This window comes from Alosa alosa, chromosome 10 (assembly GCF_017589495.1).
Source record: "Alosa alosa isolate M-15738 ecotype Scorff River chromosome 10, AALO_Geno_1.1, whole genome shotgun sequence".
In the NCBI taxonomy this organism is placed as follows: Eukaryota; Metazoa; Chordata; class Actinopteri; order Clupeiformes; family Clupeidae; genus Alosa; species Alosa alosa.
In genome coordinates, this window is record NC_063198.1 from 32,362,397 (window position 1) to 32,380,797 (window position 18,401).

The window sequence follows — 18,401 nt, forward strand, 5'->3', positions numbered from 1 at the left end:
GTCCCAGGGTGGTGGGCCCTGTGTGTGTGTGTGTGTGTGTGCGGGTGTGCTGGTCCCAGGTGTGTGTGTGATGCTGGCCCTGTTTGTGTGGTGGTGGTCCCAGGTGTGTCCAAAAGCGGCCCTGTGGGGTGTGTGTGTGTGTGCTGCCCTGTGTGTGTGTATGATCCCAGGTGTGGTGTGTGTGTGTGTGTGTGTGGGCGGGCCCTGTGTGTGTGTGTGCGGGCCCAGGTGGAGTGTGCGGCCCAGGTGTGTGTGTGGGTCCTAGGTGTGTGTGCGGCCCTGTGTGTGTAAAAGGGGCCCCAGGTGTGTGTGTGCGGTCCTGTGTGTGTGTGTAAGGGTCCCAGGTGTGTGCTGGCCCTGTGGATTGTAAGCGGACCTCTGTGTGAGAGTGCGGGTGGACAGCAGGATATGATCCCGCGGGCCCTTGCCGCTGTCGAGGAGGGGCAGTCCCGGCAGCACGCGCAGGTTGGAGCACGCCGAGTTGAGATCGAGACTCTCTCCATGGTGCTGCCCAGAGCGCCGCCCACCTCGACCTTCACCGTGCGGCAGGGCTACAAGCGAGAGGACGAGGAAGAGGAGGAAAGAGAACACAATCTTTATTTTCACATGGACATTTATTGTTGACTATGTAGACACATTAGACTTCACAGACGCATAAGAATAATAAACATTTTTGAGTGACTTGAGTTCTATAAAAATTATTATTATTATTATTATAAGCTTCCTCCAGTATACTGTGGTTTGACAAATATATTTAAATATAAATAAATAGGTCAACATCACAATGGAGGCCATAGATATCTGCTTGGGGAGTAATGTGGTCACTGTCCAGGGTGACGTGAGGTGAGATGGGGGGGGGGCAGGGTGGGAGAACCGGAGGACGTGTGTGAAGGAAATGGGATTAGCGGCCCTGCTCTAACGAGGGATAAGCGAGGGCTATCTCATTACGGCGTTTCTCACCGCCCGAGCGCTCAACCCGGCGAAGAGCTGTGGGCTCTACCACCTGCTGCGTTAATCCCAGGCTTGACCGTGAGCCGAGACAGGCATGGACACTGCCTCTCCTCATGTGGACGATTCGAGAAGGCACGCTGATTAAAAATGGCCTGTGTGTGGGTGGCATCTAAGGTCGCATCTAAGGTGATGTACGTTTGTACAACTTTTACTCACTAGTGCTGGTAGTGCTTGTAATTAGAAGGGCCTCAGTTTTTATTTTCAATTCAAGTGACGTTTAGTAACATTTTTTATGAGAATAAGCAGTGAGCACTATGGCGAAACGCGTCTGTGCAATAAGAAGTTTGATATAAGCTGCGTGGGGCCTTTCTCCTATTCTTCTCCCAGTATTTCTGATCAGGAGAAGCAGGGTCAGATGGCGTCCGTTTGTTTTGATGCTACGTTCTCTCTGTACCTCTGTGGAGTTCTTGTCTGGCTTGTCCCTGCTGTCTGTGTGGATCTTTCTCAGCAGGTTCTTGATGCGCTTGTCGTAGAACTGGTACCGACGGTTACTGTTCTCGTTCAGCTTCCGCACCTGGCTCATCAGGAAATTAGGAATCTAGAGAGAGAAAGAGAAGCATTGAGACTCAGGGGAAAATATCAACATAGCAAAAAACACACAAGCTTGTTGTTCATATCTCAATCAACATGAAATCTCTTTCAAACATATATGTACTGTATGAAATACTGATGGGGCTCGAACCGGCAACCCTCCGCTTACAAGTCCAGAGTGCTAACCAGTGAGCCACGGCTGCCCTAATTTGGGTCTGTGTATACTCTTATATTATATTCTTATACTAATATGATAAACTGTAAGTGTTGAGGTGTGTGTGTGTGTGTGTGTGTGTGTGTGTGTGTGTGTGTGTGTGTGTGTGTGTGTGTGTGTGTGCTCACCGTCCAGAGCAGGTCCTGGTAGCGGATGAGGAGCCTCATGATGTCCGCGGCACGCTCGGCCTGGCCCTTGTCGGCCCCGTCTAGGCGGCTGGGCACGGACTTGTGCAGGAAGAGGTTGGGCGCCATGATGGTGGATACGGCCCACAGATTCATGCGGTTGCGGCGCTCGCGCGAGACCACCTTACTCAGGAACTCCAGCAGAGCCTGGGGGGAGCACACGACACCGCAGGGGCTCAGCACTCAAGCCATCCAACATGATCTGGAGCTACAATGCTACGGTGGCTAATCCCTGCCAGCTGTTTACACTAAACAAGAGTGAGAAGTGTGAGGGAAATGGAGAAGAGTGAGAAGTGTGAGGGAAATGGAGAAGAGTGAGAAGTGTGAGGGAAATGTAAGAGTGAGAAGTGTGAGGGAAATGGAGAAGAGTGAGAAGTGTGAGGGAAATGGAGAAGAGTGAGAAGTGTGAGGGAAATGTAAGAGTGAGAAGTGTGAGGGAAATGTAAGAGTGAGAAGTGTGAGGGAAATGGAGAAGAGTGAGAAGTGTGAGGGAAATGTAAGAGTGAGAAGTGTGAGGGAAATGGAGAAGAGTGAGAAGTGTGAGGGAAATGTAAGAGTGAGAAGTGTGAGGGAAACAAGAGGAGAAGTGTGAAGGAAATGGAGAAGAGTGAGAAGTGAGGGAAATGTAAGAGTGATGACAGCTTTTTAAATGAAACAGACAAATATGAGAAGCAGAGGAAACGTAAGAGTTTATAAATGATGAAACGCGATACAGTGATGAAAACGCAAGATGATAAATGCGATGGAAAACGATAAAATAGGAAATGGAGAAAAGAATTATGAACCGTAAGGAATTGTAAGAGTGATAAGTGTGAAATGGAAAAGAGTGAGAAGTGTTTATGAAATGTAAATGAGAAGTGTGAAAAGGATGATGAAATTTTTGGAGGAAAACGACAGTGCCATTAAATGTTTTTTTATGGTGTGACATTTATTAAAAGAGTGAAACGTGTGATAAAATGGAGAAAACATGAGAGATGAAAGAAATGTTGATGCGGATGGGGAAATGGACGCAAGATGATAAGTGTGAGGAAAACGATAAAGTGAGCAGTGTGCGATGGAAATGTATTTTATAAGTGTGAGGGTTCCGAAGAAGATGAAGTTTTGTGGGGGATATCCTGCTTTTAATGGAGAAACCGCAAGATGGTCGCAGTGTGAGGGGCAAATGATAAGATGATGAGCTGCGATGGAAAACCCGTAAGATGAGCCGTTTGTGCAAGATGGAGCGTTTTTTAAAGAGTGAGCAGTGTGAGGGAAATGTAAGAGTGAGAAGTGTGAGGGAAATGTAAGAGTGAGAAGTGTGAGGGAATTGTAAGAAGATTAAGGAGTATAAGGGAAGATGAAGATCGCATGACAATTTGGATATTTTTCTTAATGAACTGTGTTGTCATAGAATTACATTTCTAAGATAAATATTTCTACAGCAGAATGTATTAATAGTGTTAAAAACATAAATCCTTATTTATTATTTAAAATGGTCTGCAGAAGGTTTTAATTTCAGTAAATCTGTGTCCTGTTTAAGACACAGAGAGGAAATCGCATCAGATTGCTCATGCAACACAATCCTGCCAAAGTTGCCAGTTCCTTGAGTCGTGACAAATGAGCGGCATTCTCTGTCCAAATGTTGAGCGATACCTGCTGGTTTGCAGGCGGCTTGCATAAGCCTTCAGGAGCATTACGTCACACTCGGTTGTCGTGACACCAGGTGCTAGTTCTGGTGCCTTTATAAGGCAGCTTTTATAACGACTCATTACAATAACCACAGATAGTTTGCGTGGCTTAACTTTTACATGCTCTCGTACATGCAGTTGACCTGGACTGGCATGGAGCGCATGGGTGAAACACAACAAAAGGCCAGAGATTTAAAAGTCTAGACGCGGACTTGAAGCGGACATTCCTCCAGCAGGCGCACACAACGGTGAAACAAAGCATCTGGTTTGCTCGGAGGCAGGTTACATAAAGGCGTGCGCGTTTCGCTTTGATACACACCAGATTGAAAATGCAAACCAACAGGGCTTTGGACGGAAATATGGGCCCACACCTACGTGGGGATGTGCAAAAGAGTGACTCATCCTCTGCTGCATTAGCTTCATTATGTAAGCCCGTGGAATGAACCGCAAAGTATGTGCTCAGCGCAAGCCACTTACACAACGAGAGAGGTATTCCTCGCATTCCAGCGTGGCTTTTAGCACTGGCCCTAAGTGCCTGGATGGACATCATTTGCTGAATCCATATGCAGCTAGAATCTCTGTGTGTGGATGCTAAGTGTTACTGAGCAGCATTTTAGAAGTCGAAAGGTGTAGTGCTGTGTGACTGTGTGTGTGTGTGTGTGTTTGTGAGGTGGTGTGTTGAGTACCTGAAGTGTGTGTGTGTGTGTGACTGTGTGTGTGTGTGTGTGTGTGTGAGAGAGAGGGAGAGAGAAGAAGAGAGAGAGAGTGAAAGTAGAGTGTGTATGATACCTTGAGTGTGTTCCTGTTGGGCTCAGGCAGAAGGAGAATGAGCAGGTTGAGCACGTGAAGCCTCTGCTTCAGATCAGGGATATCTACAACAGGACACACAAGACAACACAAAGCAACTTTTAAACAGCCTCTGCTTCAGATCAGGGATATCTACAACAGGACACACAAGACAACACAAAGCAACTTTTAAACAGCCTCTAGCAGTGCACAGCTCTGCACAGTTCAAAACAACATGTGTGCTTCGCTACACAGCCACCTGAGAACAGACTGCTGCAGGCATTTTAATAAAGGATTATATAATCCACAATCCAACCATAGTCACGTAAACGTGTAGATCATCATGTGACATGCCATGCGGATACAGTGTCAGGATAGGGGTTTATCTAAGATTGAGGACATCATGGCGGAGTAGGGTATGGGGACCTTTTGTGCTCAATATGAATTCAGGACTACCATGTAATTACTTAAGAGATCAGTGTTATGTTATCTCGTCAGTAGATATAGTAGCTATAGAATTAAAATAAGCTTATATAACATACTCTGCAATGACGTGTGCACAGATATGTCAAATTGCAGCACACCAAAGGAGACGCCTCCAGAAGAGGCAGCCACCTGGATATCGTTGGATTTAATCAGTTGTGTATGTGAAAGACCTGGTAGATTAGGTGCTCATCTCAGATAATTGAGATAAGTAAAGTGGCTACGTAAATAAATAATGGTCTTTCTCTTTAACCCTTCAGAACCTGAGGTGTGTTCAAATTCAAAATGTTTGTAAACGTTCTGTTTGCCTTGAGTTTTCGGGAAAAACGTTTGCAAACAATTGCAATCTACGGAGGTAGTTCTCCGCGAACATAAGACCTTAAGCTTGGTGAAGGTAAGAATGCAATAACCGTTACAATCTGATTACAATGGAATGTTAACACCAAATCGTTCAAATGTAACTGTTCACCACGAACATTCGCCACACTAAATTTGAACGCACCTCAGCTTTCCTGACTGTATCAAACACGTGCAAAATGGTTTTGATCTCTGAACTGTATTCTTCATCTTTCCTTTCTCAAAGAACTGATTCCAATCACGTGGCCAGAATGAGAGAAAGATAGAGACTGATTGTGATAGAGATTGTGCGGTAGGCAGCTCACCCCTGACGGCGTTAAAGGTGTTGAGGTGCTCGGCGGTCAGTAACGGAGAGGGCAGCTCCCGGATGAACTTCTTCAGGAGCGCCGCCACGTCGTTAGGACTCACCTCGTCCCAGCTGAAGTTGCTCGAGTAGAACGTGCTCTCCAGCTTCTGCTGCAGGAGCTACGCCAAGCAGATCAGTGTCATATTATGAGTGTCACATTCTATTGGTACAAAAAAACATTCTTACATACTGTGTATACATTACAGTGTGTTAGAATTTGTGTTGTGGAACAGACAAAAGAAATGAATGTTATGCAAAGAATACCACACAACGAAAATGTTTGATTGTTCAGTTTCAGAGGCAGAATGGTGATTCTTTCAAGAATGAATCTGACTGGATCTCTGTGGCCATGAGCAATCTAGACCCCAATCCACTCCCACTGCCCAGTCCCATCTAGCGGCTCAGCCATCTCCACTGTCCAGAACACCTTTGAAGGTATTCTATCTCATTCTTGAGCTGTCAGCCCGTGTGTTTTTATTTAACAGCGTTCCCACTCTAAGTCAGACGTAAAATTCCATGACTTTTCCCTGACTATAAACATGAATTTCCATGAACTACTATAGAATGAATTGTACAATACCGACCAAAGATTTCAGAGTAGCCGCATAGCGTTCAAGAATATTTTGACTTTTTTAGAGTGTGAGATGAATAAATGGGCATTGAATAAGCACAGTTGGTCTAACCACAACCACTCAAGCAAGCAGTAAAGCTAATTACCAGATATATACCAAATCTGCACGGACATATACTGCATTAATGTATTTTGACAAGTACATTTTAAACTACTATAACAAAATCCCCTGACTTTCCATGTCTGGAATAGACTTTATCAAATTTCCATGATATTCCAGAAATTCCATGACCCGTGGGAACCCTGTATTTAACAGGGGCTGTGATTTGGCTTTTGGACCTCCCCAGTGCCTCAGAGGGCCTTGAGCCTCGTGCCTCCGCACATCACAGGTGCTGTTGTGATGGCGCTTGGAAACGTCATGCTTAATTCTTTGCAAATCTCTTTTGCAGTTAATTTGCGGCTTGTCTTCTCGACACGTTTTTCGTGACGGTGTTGACCCCGCCCCCCTTCCCGTTCGCAAATTGTCTAACTGTGTAGTGATCACACCTCAACATTTTAGTCGTTTCAATAGTGTTGCATTCTTCTTATAGATATGTCAGTCTTTCTTTTCACTTTTATTACTTGAGGCTTGAGAAATATTGTTTGATTAAAATTCATACACTCGCTGTATTCTTTGTTGATTATTCTGATTAATGATGAATAGAATACAAAAGAAGACAACGCAGATGAAAAGAAGGCTCACCTTGATTCTGGCTTGGGATCCTGAGACCCGCAAGATCCCTTCAGAGTCAATGCCCTTTTTCTCCAGGAAAGACAGCAGCTGGAAAGGACAGCAAGGCACATTAATGCATATACAATATAACACAACATCTACCTACTCTGTTCAATGACCAGCATTAATTAAACACACAAATGAGTCAAAAGCATAGTCCTATGTTAGGCTTGCCATGCTAATAGCTAATCTTGGTTAGCCCCATGTTACCCAGCCTTTGTTAGCCTTGCATTTAGGGTTACAGTAATGTAGATGTGTTAAATGTAGCAGAATTGAAGTACTAATGTTCTACAACACCAACAGGCCCATATACAGTAATCTCACATCACAGCATTTCTCCCTAAGACCATGAATGACTGCAAGCATTTGTAAACCCGGTGACTGGGTGCTTACCGACTGCAGGATGAGGGGAATGTTTGTGTTGTAAACCCGGTGACTGGGTGCTTACCGACTGCAGGATGAGGGGAATGTTTGTGTTGGCCTTGACTTTCTGGTCATTCTCCACCAACGTTGCCAGAGGGACCCCAAAGAGTGAGCTGTCTGTTGGATGAGGAAAAAGAAGCGTAGATGAGGGCGACGGAGGGAGGCACTACAGACATCATCACAGACACCCGTCAGTCCTCTCTAGGATCTTCCTCTACACTTACACATCAGCGAGGATGACGAGTGTGTTGACAGAGGACGCAAGATAGCAGATTGAAACTGTGGTCTTCCATGAAAAACTAAGAATAGTAGCTAAATCTAAGCCCTGCATGTTGCCTCCGTTCAGAGCAAATTCAGGCAGAGGGGAGCTGGAGACTCTAAAGCATCCACTCATAACTGCCATGGACAAACTGGCGCTAGGGTAGTGGGTGGTGGGGATGAGGTGGGATGAGGCTGGTGGGGTGGACAGACCTGAGATCTTCCTCTTGACGGTCTTGTGGCGCTTGACGTCCAGTTCCAACAGGTCACACAGGGCCGTCATGTCGATGAGGGCGAGCTGGCGGACCTTCTTCATGTCCTGCTGCGAGAGGTCAGGGATGCGGGTCACGCCTAGCCTGCACTGGGGGCAGACGACTCTCTAGGAGGAGAGAGAGAGAGAGAGAGAGAGAGAGAGAGAGAGAGAGAGAGAGAGAGAGAGAGAGAGAGAGAGAAAGAAATGGAAAGGAAAATAAAAGCAGAAGAGAAGAGAAGAGAAGAGCAGAGAAGAGAAGAGAAGAGAAGAGAAGAGGAGAGGAGAGAAGAGAAGAGAAGAGAAGAGAAGAGAAACAAACAAACAAACACAAGTGTCATGACAACAGTCTCTCATATCCACGGCAACAGTCTCTCATGTCCACAGCAGGTAGATTCCTAAGCAAAGCAGTTTTTTTTGTGCTACAGACAAACGTGCAACAGGCTGAACCATCTCCCTGTCTAGCCAGCGGCACCCCAGGGTGAGTTCTCTGATTGTGAGCACTCAAATTCATTTCCTTCTCTGACTGACACAATTCTGCCCCATGCTAATGGATTATTGGGAAGCGCGCTCCTTTGGCGGCCAAGGTAATTCCTTCATTTGCATCTCTCCGAGGTCCCATATCTTACCACAATGGGCTTCATCAGAGACTGAATCATTTCATACGAGCTTCATTGCAGGCCTTGATTAAAGACAACGTCATGTGTGTGTGTGTCTGTGTGTGGGGAGGAAGGAGTGGCAGGAAGTGAAAGAGAGAGAGAATGAAAGAACAAAAGGCAGACAAAGAATGAGAGAGAGAGATAGAGAAAGAGAGAGAATGAGAGAGAGAGAGATAGAGAAAGAGAGAGATAGAGAAAGAGAGAGAGAGAGAGAGAGAGAGAGAGAGAGAGTGAGAGAGAGAGAGAGAGAGAATGAGAGAGAGAGAGATAGATGAGGAAAATGAAAACGAGGTCATAATAAAGAGGGAAGGAACTAGGGCAAAATAGGTGATGTCAGAGATAGTAGTGCCAATGTATGTGTGTGTGTGTGTGTGTGTGTGTGTGTGTGTGTGTGTGTGTGCGTGCATGCATGTGTGTGTGTGTGTGTGTGTGTGTGTGTGTGTGTGCGTGCATGTATGTGTGTGTGTGTGTGTGTGTGTGTGTGTGTGTATGTATGTGTGTGCGTGCGCGTGTGTGTGTGTGTGTGTGTGTGTGTGTGTGTGTGTGTGTGTGTGTGTGTGCGTCTGTGTGTGTGTGTGTGTGTGTGTGTGTGTGTGCGTGTGTGAGTGTGTGTATGTGTGTGCGTGTGCCACAGACACAAAGGGAGTACTCACAGGAAGTGTGCCGTCATCTTTGCGTCGCTGGCTGGTGGTCTGCGGCAGCTTGGCCTGTTTCAGCAGAATGGCTGCCTGTTCGCAGTACGCCACGTCTGTGATGAAGATCTCCTCCTTGGGCAGTCCACTCTGACAGTCTACGCTCACTGACCTCTCTGAAATAAATACAAGATAAAAAATAATTGAGTTACCTAACTGTTTATGGAATCACGAACATGCTGTCATGTAAGATAACCCAATTTTCAGGGCACAAGTAGACAGCACACTCATCTAAACTCTCTCTCAACGACGCTTGACAGCTACCCAAATCTAGAAATAATTAAAGCAAGGTAAATACGTACATCTTCATCGACCAAATGGAATCTCCATGAACGCAAAAAGCTCGAGTGGACGCAGGAAAATTGAACTGGGGTGATCGCTGAAGCTTCGTCGAAACAAACATACCAATACATACACGTAGACGCACTGGGAGCGTGAGGGGTAATCTCAGACCCAAAAGCACCTGTGACACGGTTTAAGAGCAGCTAAACATGAAGCTGTGGAGACAGGGCTCTGACCATAAGGAGTTCGTATACTGACGCCCGCGCCTGCTCACACACACACACACACACACACAGCCTGATGGCTTGATGAGAGAGAGCAGTCCTGGATTAATCGCAGTCAATTAGACTCAGAGAGTCTGATGCGGCCAGATTGAGGAGAGCGAAGGCCAAATCCGACCACCTGACCCACCGTTGTGTGAACTGCCCTGATCCAGATCACCAGGGGCGCACGTGCAGGAAAACACACCAAGTCAAAAACCAAATTGGAAAAGGATGGATGGATCGCTTTCCAATTAAAGTTGCAGCACCTGATCCTATCGAAAGATTGTTGTGTTGATAGCCAACATTAGGTCTAGCTCGCAGTCCGAGTCTCTTCGTCTTTTTGTCACTTACAGATTACGGACTGTGCACAAATGGATGGAGCGCAAAAACTGGACAAACAGTTACAGACAGGTGAGAAGAATTATGGTGAATTTCACAAACATTGAATGGATAATAAATAAACAAGGACTACACTGGGCCCTGCTGAGATGCAAGACAAATACAATGAGCCAGTCGAGCAGCACAAAGCAAAAAGAACATCTTAGCACATGCTGAAGAGAGGGATGAGAGAGTGACCTCTACCTGAGAGAGGGGTTTTGGAGATGAGAGAGTGACCGCTACCTGAGAGAGGGGTTTTGGAGATGGTCTCCATGCTTCTCCGAGGTTCCTGCTTCTCCTCAGAATCCTGACGCTCCGTCAGAGGACCCTACAAAAAATAAAAGGCAGAGCAAAAAAAAACACAATCAGAGATACAAATCACCGATGGGAGTACAAGACGAGCGCTCGTTCCCTGTAGTGGGCAGCGTTGGGACAGCGCGCTTTTCACGGCGTCTGATAAGGGCGACCGCGGGCTGCAATTGCTGATACGACGCCGATAAAGCCAACAAAGAAGTGACTGTCCCTCTTGTGCTGTTTGGACGAGCGGAACAAAAGGCTGCCCTTTTGAGGATGATGCGTCTTTTTGTGGGTATAGGTCAGCTGCCATTGTCCAGTGCTACAGCCTCAGGGACAAGGGTAGAGCCTTGGCTTTTACTGGGCGAGTGCTGGATCCTTTTAGGACTGTCAGACATCACGCTATGGACAAATCCTTGGAAGGAGAAAATACTTTACATTTTGATGGACTGAAGTCACACAATGTGTTCAGGCGTTTCTTGTATTACTGAATCCCATCCATTATGAGTCCCTTCCCTTGCTTTAATCAAATCTTGCCCTTCTGTAACTGTCCTGTTAAAGCATTTGAAATGTCAATATTATTTTGGTATTCATTTCAACTGGAAAGGGCAGTGCTGACTGAATGCAGCTTGTCACCGCAGCTCGTCTGAGCAAGTTACTTCATTCACACATTTTCAGTTTATGTATTGCAATGCAGCCTTATTAACAAACAAAAATAGTTCAATAGCTCTGTTTACCTACATATCATCATTTTTTTTACGTTCAATAAGAACAGTCATGTCACAGTTAGCATACTCAACTAGCATATGTCAACTAGCATCAACTAGCAACACTGAGGGGGATGACCTCATGATACTGCTCTTAGTATGGAGTCCGCACCTGTGAGTGTGGGGGGTTGAAGATGTCCCTCACGTCTCGTGGGGGGGGCTTGTTCTTCTTGCGTAGCGAGCAGGTGTAGGAGTCCAGGCGCCGCTGGACGGCGGCCGCTTGCGTGCGAGTCAGGGTGGACAGCAGCAGCACCTGGTCCACGTCCTCTCCGTCCTCCTGGATCAGAGGAGACAGGCCCGCATCCTGAAGCCACTGCTCCTCCTGCTCACCCTCTATAGGGGACGAGCGGCACGGCACACATGAGAACAAAGGAGAACACAGGAGAACACATGAGAACACAGGAGAACACAGGAGAACACATGAGAACACAGGAGAACACAGGAGAACACAAGGCACACATGAGAACACATGAGAACACATTAGAACACATGAGAACACAGGAGAACACAGGAGAACACATGAGAACACAAGGCACACATGAGAACACATGAGAACACATTAGAACACATGAGAACACATGAGAACACATGAGATCACATTAGAACACATGAGAACACAGGAGAACACATTAGAACACATGAGAACACATGAGAACACATGAGAACACATGAGAACACATGAGATCACATTAGAACACATGAGAACACAGGAGAACACATGAGAACACATGAGAACACAGGCAAACACACAAACAAACAAACAAACAGGACAATAAACACAATGTATTGTAAATAATGAACAACAACAAATCCAAACACACAACATAAACATTGTGGATGACACACACACACACACACACACACACACACACACACAGATAGACTAGATCATAATCTAGATATAATCTAATCAACTATTAAAGATGCAGTCTGCAGTTCCATTTTCACCAGAAGTTGTTGTGGTATTTGAGCTCAACAGGTCAATTTGAGCTCCCTTATGTGCCCATTTATGAACTTTTTTAAACGGGCTCTTTAAGCTTTAAGTTGATTGTGTGAAACTGTTTATAGCTTCGTCCAAGCCACTATGCTGATGTCCCACTTGATTTACAAATCCAGGGGTGTGTGTGTGTGTGTGTGTGTGAAATCACTGGTAGAACAAAACAGTGGAAACACAGCCAGAGGCCTGTGACGACTAATTAGCTTAATTTGACAGAGAAAATCTCCAGGGCTGTGTACAAACAATGGAATTGTTGGAGCAATTTGACCAAAAAAACACTGTCTGGCATTAGAAGCGCTGACTGCACCTTTCACTCCACATTCTCTCACATTCCGTCTCAGAACCGCATTCTCTCTCGTTCCCTCTCAGAACTGCATTCTCTCGTTCCCTCTCACCTTCGGACTGTTTGGAATCTCGTCGGTTGGGGTTGGGCTCGGAGAAGCTGCTGCTGCTGCGGATGGTCTCCACCTCGCTCCAGAACGAGTCGAGGCACAGCTTGTCTGGCTGCTCCGGCTCGGGGCACTGATCCGACGTGGCCTGGTCCTGAGTGTCCAGCGCCCAGGGCTCCACGCTCATCTCGGTGGGGCTGGGGTCCCTGCGAGAGACCACAAACAAAAGCAAGGCAAAGCCGGCCATAAGGAACGTGTTTAAGAAAGGAAGGACTTCCACATGCAGACAAAAGTGGGAGAGAGAAAAACATGACAACCAGCACAGAAGAATGGAGAACAAGAGAGATGGAGGGATAGAGAGGGGAACGGAGGAGGAGAAATCAATAGAGGCATAATGCCTTTTGGATCATCATCAGCCTAAATGTGCAAATAGGTTTAGAGAGAACATGAATGATGGGGAGTAAGGGCAGATGTGCTGATTGGGTAATAGAAGAGCAGCCGTATCACCTTGCTGTGGGTGAAAGGGGGATAAAAGTAAGAGTCGGAGGAGAGCGAAAAACAAAGGGAGGAAGCCAAGTGTAACAAGATGAGTTCACAGAGACTAATCAATACGAATCAGCAGAGCCGGCCGAGGACGGAGAGGAAATAGGAGCGCTCTATTGATCTTTGGAAAGGTAGTTTCCTCACATGACCACTAGATGTCTCTGTTGTCTCCCGCCACCACTCAGTGCAAAGAGCACTACCTTTACTCTTGCTAATTAATCCCAAACAGTTCAGCATTGTGCTGCTTAAAGCTGCTTATTGTGTAAGACACATAGTAGATTTACGAAGGGATTTTCATTTCCATGAAAACCTCCTGTGGCAAGAGCAAAGGGAGTCTACATACACATTCTTGTGGGCTCAGAATGTGTGTGTGTGTGTGTGTGTGTGTGTGTGTGTGTGTGTGTGTATGGCAGCGAGGTGGCTATTCTTCCAGGAGGCCTGAAACACTGGCCTCCAGGCCACGCCGTTACACTGAGGGAAGGAAACTGCGGTCTCCAAGCCTTTGGGATGTGGCTTGGGTCACGCAGTCGAGAACTGCTGTGCCTTCATGTTTTTTTAACCGAACAACAATGAAACTCATGACAAATGCTTTGTGCGACACACTGCCATTTAAGAAGCCACTTCCTATGCAAATCTGTGTGCCTTTTTCAATGACGCATATCTGTAGTTAGTATTTGAGGACCACAATGAGCAAATGATTATCTCCAACACAAATCTATTGGCTCAATGAACAGAGCCAAATGACATGCAGCAAACTGTAGATGTGAACACATCTGGCCCATACAATTTACATTCTTATTAGACCAGATCACACAGCAGAGCAAAGAGGACGATAAACAACGAATAATAATCTTTTCTGTTTACTTATTGTAGTGAGACTAAAGTAGCTGTGGCATGGCGTCCTATCTCCCAATCTCCCACGAGACACAAGGAAGCCCATCAATAACACTAACACAGCCCTTTTCACTTTGACATGCAAAACTAGTTTCAGGATCACCAGGGGGAGAGGAGAGGGGGGAGGGGAGTGTAGGCTACGCCAGTTTCTACAGGAACCCAGAAGGAAGTACATCCGACGTGACCTACACCCCCATCCCCCAAACACACACACATGCCACACACACACACCACTATATCCCAAATAAACAATAATGTAATACAGACATCTATCTAAGGGAAGACTGCAGTGCGACAGTACTGTATATCTCCCCAAAATACTTTTTATATTAGGCTATACTTCTTATGGACCCTTTCAAGAGAGTTCCATTATCAGCATCATAGTTGGCCCCACAAGACTTCCTTTTTAACATTCCATATGTTATCTTAATGCAGAGGAAGTAGATTGGGGCCCAAATAGAACGTTCAAGCATTGTTTTTGTTTTTATTGTTGAAAGGGTCCATATTGTACCATAATACTTTTGCATATCTCTGTGTGACATGTGGCAAATAAAAAAGCATTGCTATTAAACCCATATGAAGTAAGCTGAAGCGTTTAGCCACATGCTCTCTCCTCCCCGCGCCCCACAGCACTCAGACAGACTCTGGCTCCCGCATGCAACATCTGCCCGCACCCAACACTCCATTACTCTCGCTCCAGTCAGCTGGGAGCGAAAACAGGCCAACCTTACCGCCACTCGCCAGGTATGAAGGTCAACAAACACCACCGCAGCTCTTAAGCTCTCTTCGCGAGGATCGATACGGGATGTACGCACACACACACACACACTCGCACACGTACACACAGACTCTCAGAGCCACCACAGACCTCTGTCCATAAGAGTAGATTTCCAGCGGTCTATGTTTATAAAGTAAAACTGCCGTGTGTAGGCTGTTCTCTCTCTCTCTCTCTATGTGGTACCTGATCTGTGGGTGGGCCGCTGGTCTCCAACGTTGGCTACGTGGGCTCCCGCGAACAATCTGCCTGGAGGGAATCAGCCGACGCATGCTCTCCTCCCTGGCTCTCATGCTCTTCAGCATCAAAAAGGCCTAAACCACGCAGCTCGCTTACGCGAGGATTCTGCTGACGTCCGTCCCTGGTTTCTTCTTCACGTTGCCTGATCTATCTACGACTGCTCCATCAGAATGGCTGACAGGTGTGTGAGGGGACACTGGAGCCTCCTCCCACCCCATACACACCTGTCAGCTCCGAGTGTGGACACACCCTAGCCAGTGGCTTCCGGCGCTGATGTCACAGAAGGCCTCACACACACACACACACACACACACACACACACACACACACATGTACACACACACACACACACACAGTACACACACACACACACACACACACACACACACACACACAACCAAACACAACTGGACACGTGCATATCAGTCAATCTCCCTTTTTAAAAATAAACACCTGTTTCATTTCCCCATTGACTGTCATGGAAATTCAACAGATGAGATAAGCCAAAACTGACATGTCAACTTCCATAATAAAGTAAATTCCCCCAAAAATACCCCAAAAAAAAAAAAAACACACATTTTCATATTATCGATTTCATGGCTCTGTCAGTCAGGAAGTCAGGAAGTGAGAGGAAATAGGGACAGTCACAGTATTGTAATCAAATGAGCAGCTAGAGACACTGATGAATGACCTTCCGGATCAGTCAACCAAAACAAACTCAATGCAATCTCTCATTCGCCAGAATTTGATTATAACTGACATATTGTCAACTCTATCTTTGCATCCACTCAAAACCCCTGAAGAGAGAGCAGTTCTAGAGGAACAGGCTTTTCTGGAATGCCACCTACACATTTCATTCCTTTCACTCATTCTTTTCTCTCTCTCTCTCTCTCTTTACCCTTTTAATGCATTCCTTTTGCTTGACTGTAGTTCAAAAATATGCCAAATATCTGACAGTACATAATTTCAGAGATCTGTTGATCTGTTTGTCTGACTGACACCAGAGACATTATAAGGGACTTAGCTCATAATCTCAAACAGGTGAAGATTTGTTTTCAGGCAGCAGCACTTGACAGGAACTTCAGTTATAGTTGCAGTTCTTACTATATTTCAAGGCCAGAATGTTGACCTTTGATTAAGAAACTCCCATGTTGTTGCCGGCAGGAAGACTGATGACGCAAGCACAGGTTTCACTGTTCCCTTTTAATGCGGCCAGTGGTGTGATAGTGGTGAGGAAGCCTGTTTCAGAAGCCTGTGTAGTTCTCCATGAGTTCATGTCAGTATGTATATAATAATAATAATAATAATAATAATAATAATAATAATAATAATAATAATATCAACCTCTCCCTTGTTTTCTTCCAGTGCGGCATTATGAGTGACACAGACTCATGAATCAAGTCAGTGAAGCTGAATAAGGAATGAAGAAATTCTGGCTCCAGAAAAAAACCTAGAGCATTTATTTTTCTCTCGGCACGACAACAATACACCTCCTCACTGAAGGTAGTGAGGTACACTCAATACGCCTCACACATTCTAAACCGTACCATCAGCACACTTTTCTGACACAATTTCTGATGACAACACCATCATTACTTTCTCTCACTCAACACAGGAAGTAGCATTTTCTTAGGTCAAATGCAACATTCATCACTAGCGTCCAGGTCTGGTCAGTGAACACAGGTTTAGATAGGCTACAGGTTTGCCTCATCTCAGGCAATGGAGCGACGGACTAATCTGCTTCGTGATCAGTGACAGTGACAGCGCTAGTCCAAGGCCACTGGTCTAAATCCAATCTTAGTCCAGGTCTGGTCAGTGAACACAGGTTTAGATAGGCTACAGGTTTGCCTATTTGTGAGGAGTATCAGCTCAGGCAATGGAGCAAAGGACTAATCTGCTTTGTGATCAGTGACAGTGACAGCGCTACTCCAAGGCCACTGGTCTAAATCCTCACAGCAGAGTTCAAAGCCTCTTATGTCCAGGAGAGTTCAGAGTTAAGTAATGTGGACGTGTGAAACCTACTACCACTAGCATCTCTAGCACAGAAGTGGAGCATACACTAATTGCAGGACAGCTGCAAGACTGACCTCATGATGAAGCATATGCGACTAAACAAACACAGATAATTGCTTACTATGCTTACAGATATCCTTATGGGTGAGTATTCTACAGTTCACTGATGTTTACAAGCCTAATTATTTACACCTCAAAAACGAAGACATTCTGAAACTGAGACACTATTTCAACAAGACCTCCTAAACCAACCAAGACACTATTGCACTGAGTAAGAGACGGACTTATTGACTTAGTAGCAGACAGACAGACAGGTAGACATGTAGCATCCAGATAAGTTGTGGTCAGTGGGGTCCTGAGCCTACCTGGCCTTCGGTAGTCCATTGGCGTTGCCCGCACGGCGCAGTCGGGCCTGAGCCGCAATTTTCCCCCACGGCATCCTGGCCTCGTCCCCCAGGTTACCGTGGCAAATCGCAGGAAACAGCAGCTGCCTGCCCCCGGCAAGCTGTTTCCCTGTAATCTCGTCTGCGCGTAAACACATGAGGAGCAAGGACAGTTTCGCTGGAACGTCACCGCGTCGCATCCTGCTACAGGAAAGGAACCGTACGGGGGCAGCACGCCGGGTCCCGCATCACTTCCTGCGTAAAATAAATGCTGGATCACCCCCCCCTCTTCTCCTCAGCAGTTCGCCTCCGTGCTCCTGAGCGCTCCTTGGTGTGTCACCACTGCTGCTACACACACTCCTGTATCACCACTGCTGCTACACACACTCCTGTGCACTGCTTGGTGTGTCACCACTGCTGCTCCACACCAGCCCCTGAACACGACGTGTCCGTTTACAAACTCGTAGCAGCTGGAATTCACCTCGGCTCCCCCGCGGTCCTCCAGGCCCACCTCGGCTCCACCCTCGTCCGAGCTCTACAATTCAACTAAAAGGCCAAAAACACTGGCTGGAAAAGTCCCTTTCCTGTCCTTCTCCTAGGTCCGCACCTCGGCTACTGACGTAGCTGCTCTTGGTTCCTCTTGCTGTGGTCTCCGTGCGGCTCACACTGAGGTCCTGCCTGTAGATCCTCTGGACGTTAGTCCACTGAGGAAGTAGGAAGGGGCTGGTGGTCACTGCTGGCGGACTAAGGCTCTGTTCACCATCTCGTCATAATCCCTTATGCTTTTTGCTCAATCCAATACACCTTCAGGAATGTTTTTTTCCCCCCACCTTCAGAGATTAGGCTATTCTTGCATTTGCTGGTGCAGAGGGGGGAAACAGGGCACGCCATTCATGAGGGAGCTGGAACACCACATGGGGTGAGGGAATGCGCCTGACGTAAAACGTTGTTTTCTGGGAAAAACCTGAAAGGGGCTCG

The 18,401-nt window shown here is 46.4% G+C and overlaps 1 protein-coding gene across 1 annotated transcript in view; it reads right to left on the bottom strand.

Moving 5' to 3' along the window:
- Window positions 1-17,907, bottom strand: part of LOC125302370 (rho GTPase-activating protein 40) — an 18,806-nt gene extending 899 nt beyond the window's left edge. The window contains exons 1-13 of the mRNA XM_048255526.1: window positions 17,406-17,907; window positions 12,582-12,781; window positions 11,302-11,522; window positions 10,372-10,456; window positions 9,167-9,321; window positions 7,818-7,983; window positions 7,372-7,463; window positions 6,894-6,971; window positions 5,540-5,699; window positions 4,398-4,480; window positions 1,885-2,088; window positions 1,406-1,549; window positions 429-551 (exon numbers count right to left, since the gene is read on the bottom strand). Of these exons, the coding sequence (XP_048111483.1) occupies window positions 429-551; window positions 1,406-1,549; window positions 1,885-2,088; window positions 4,398-4,480; window positions 5,540-5,699; window positions 6,894-6,971; window positions 7,372-7,463; window positions 7,818-7,983; window positions 9,167-9,321; window positions 10,372-10,456; window positions 11,302-11,522; window positions 12,582-12,781; window positions 17,406-17,623 (1,929 nt within the window). The 5' untranslated portion in view covers window positions 17,624-17,907. The remainder of the gene's footprint in view (window positions 1-428; window positions 552-1,405; window positions 1,550-1,884; window positions 2,089-4,397; window positions 4,481-5,539; window positions 5,700-6,893; window positions 6,972-7,371; window positions 7,464-7,817; window positions 7,984-9,166; window positions 9,322-10,371; window positions 10,457-11,301; window positions 11,523-12,581; window positions 12,782-17,405) is intronic.
- Window positions 17,908-18,401: the final 494 nt, after the last annotated feature.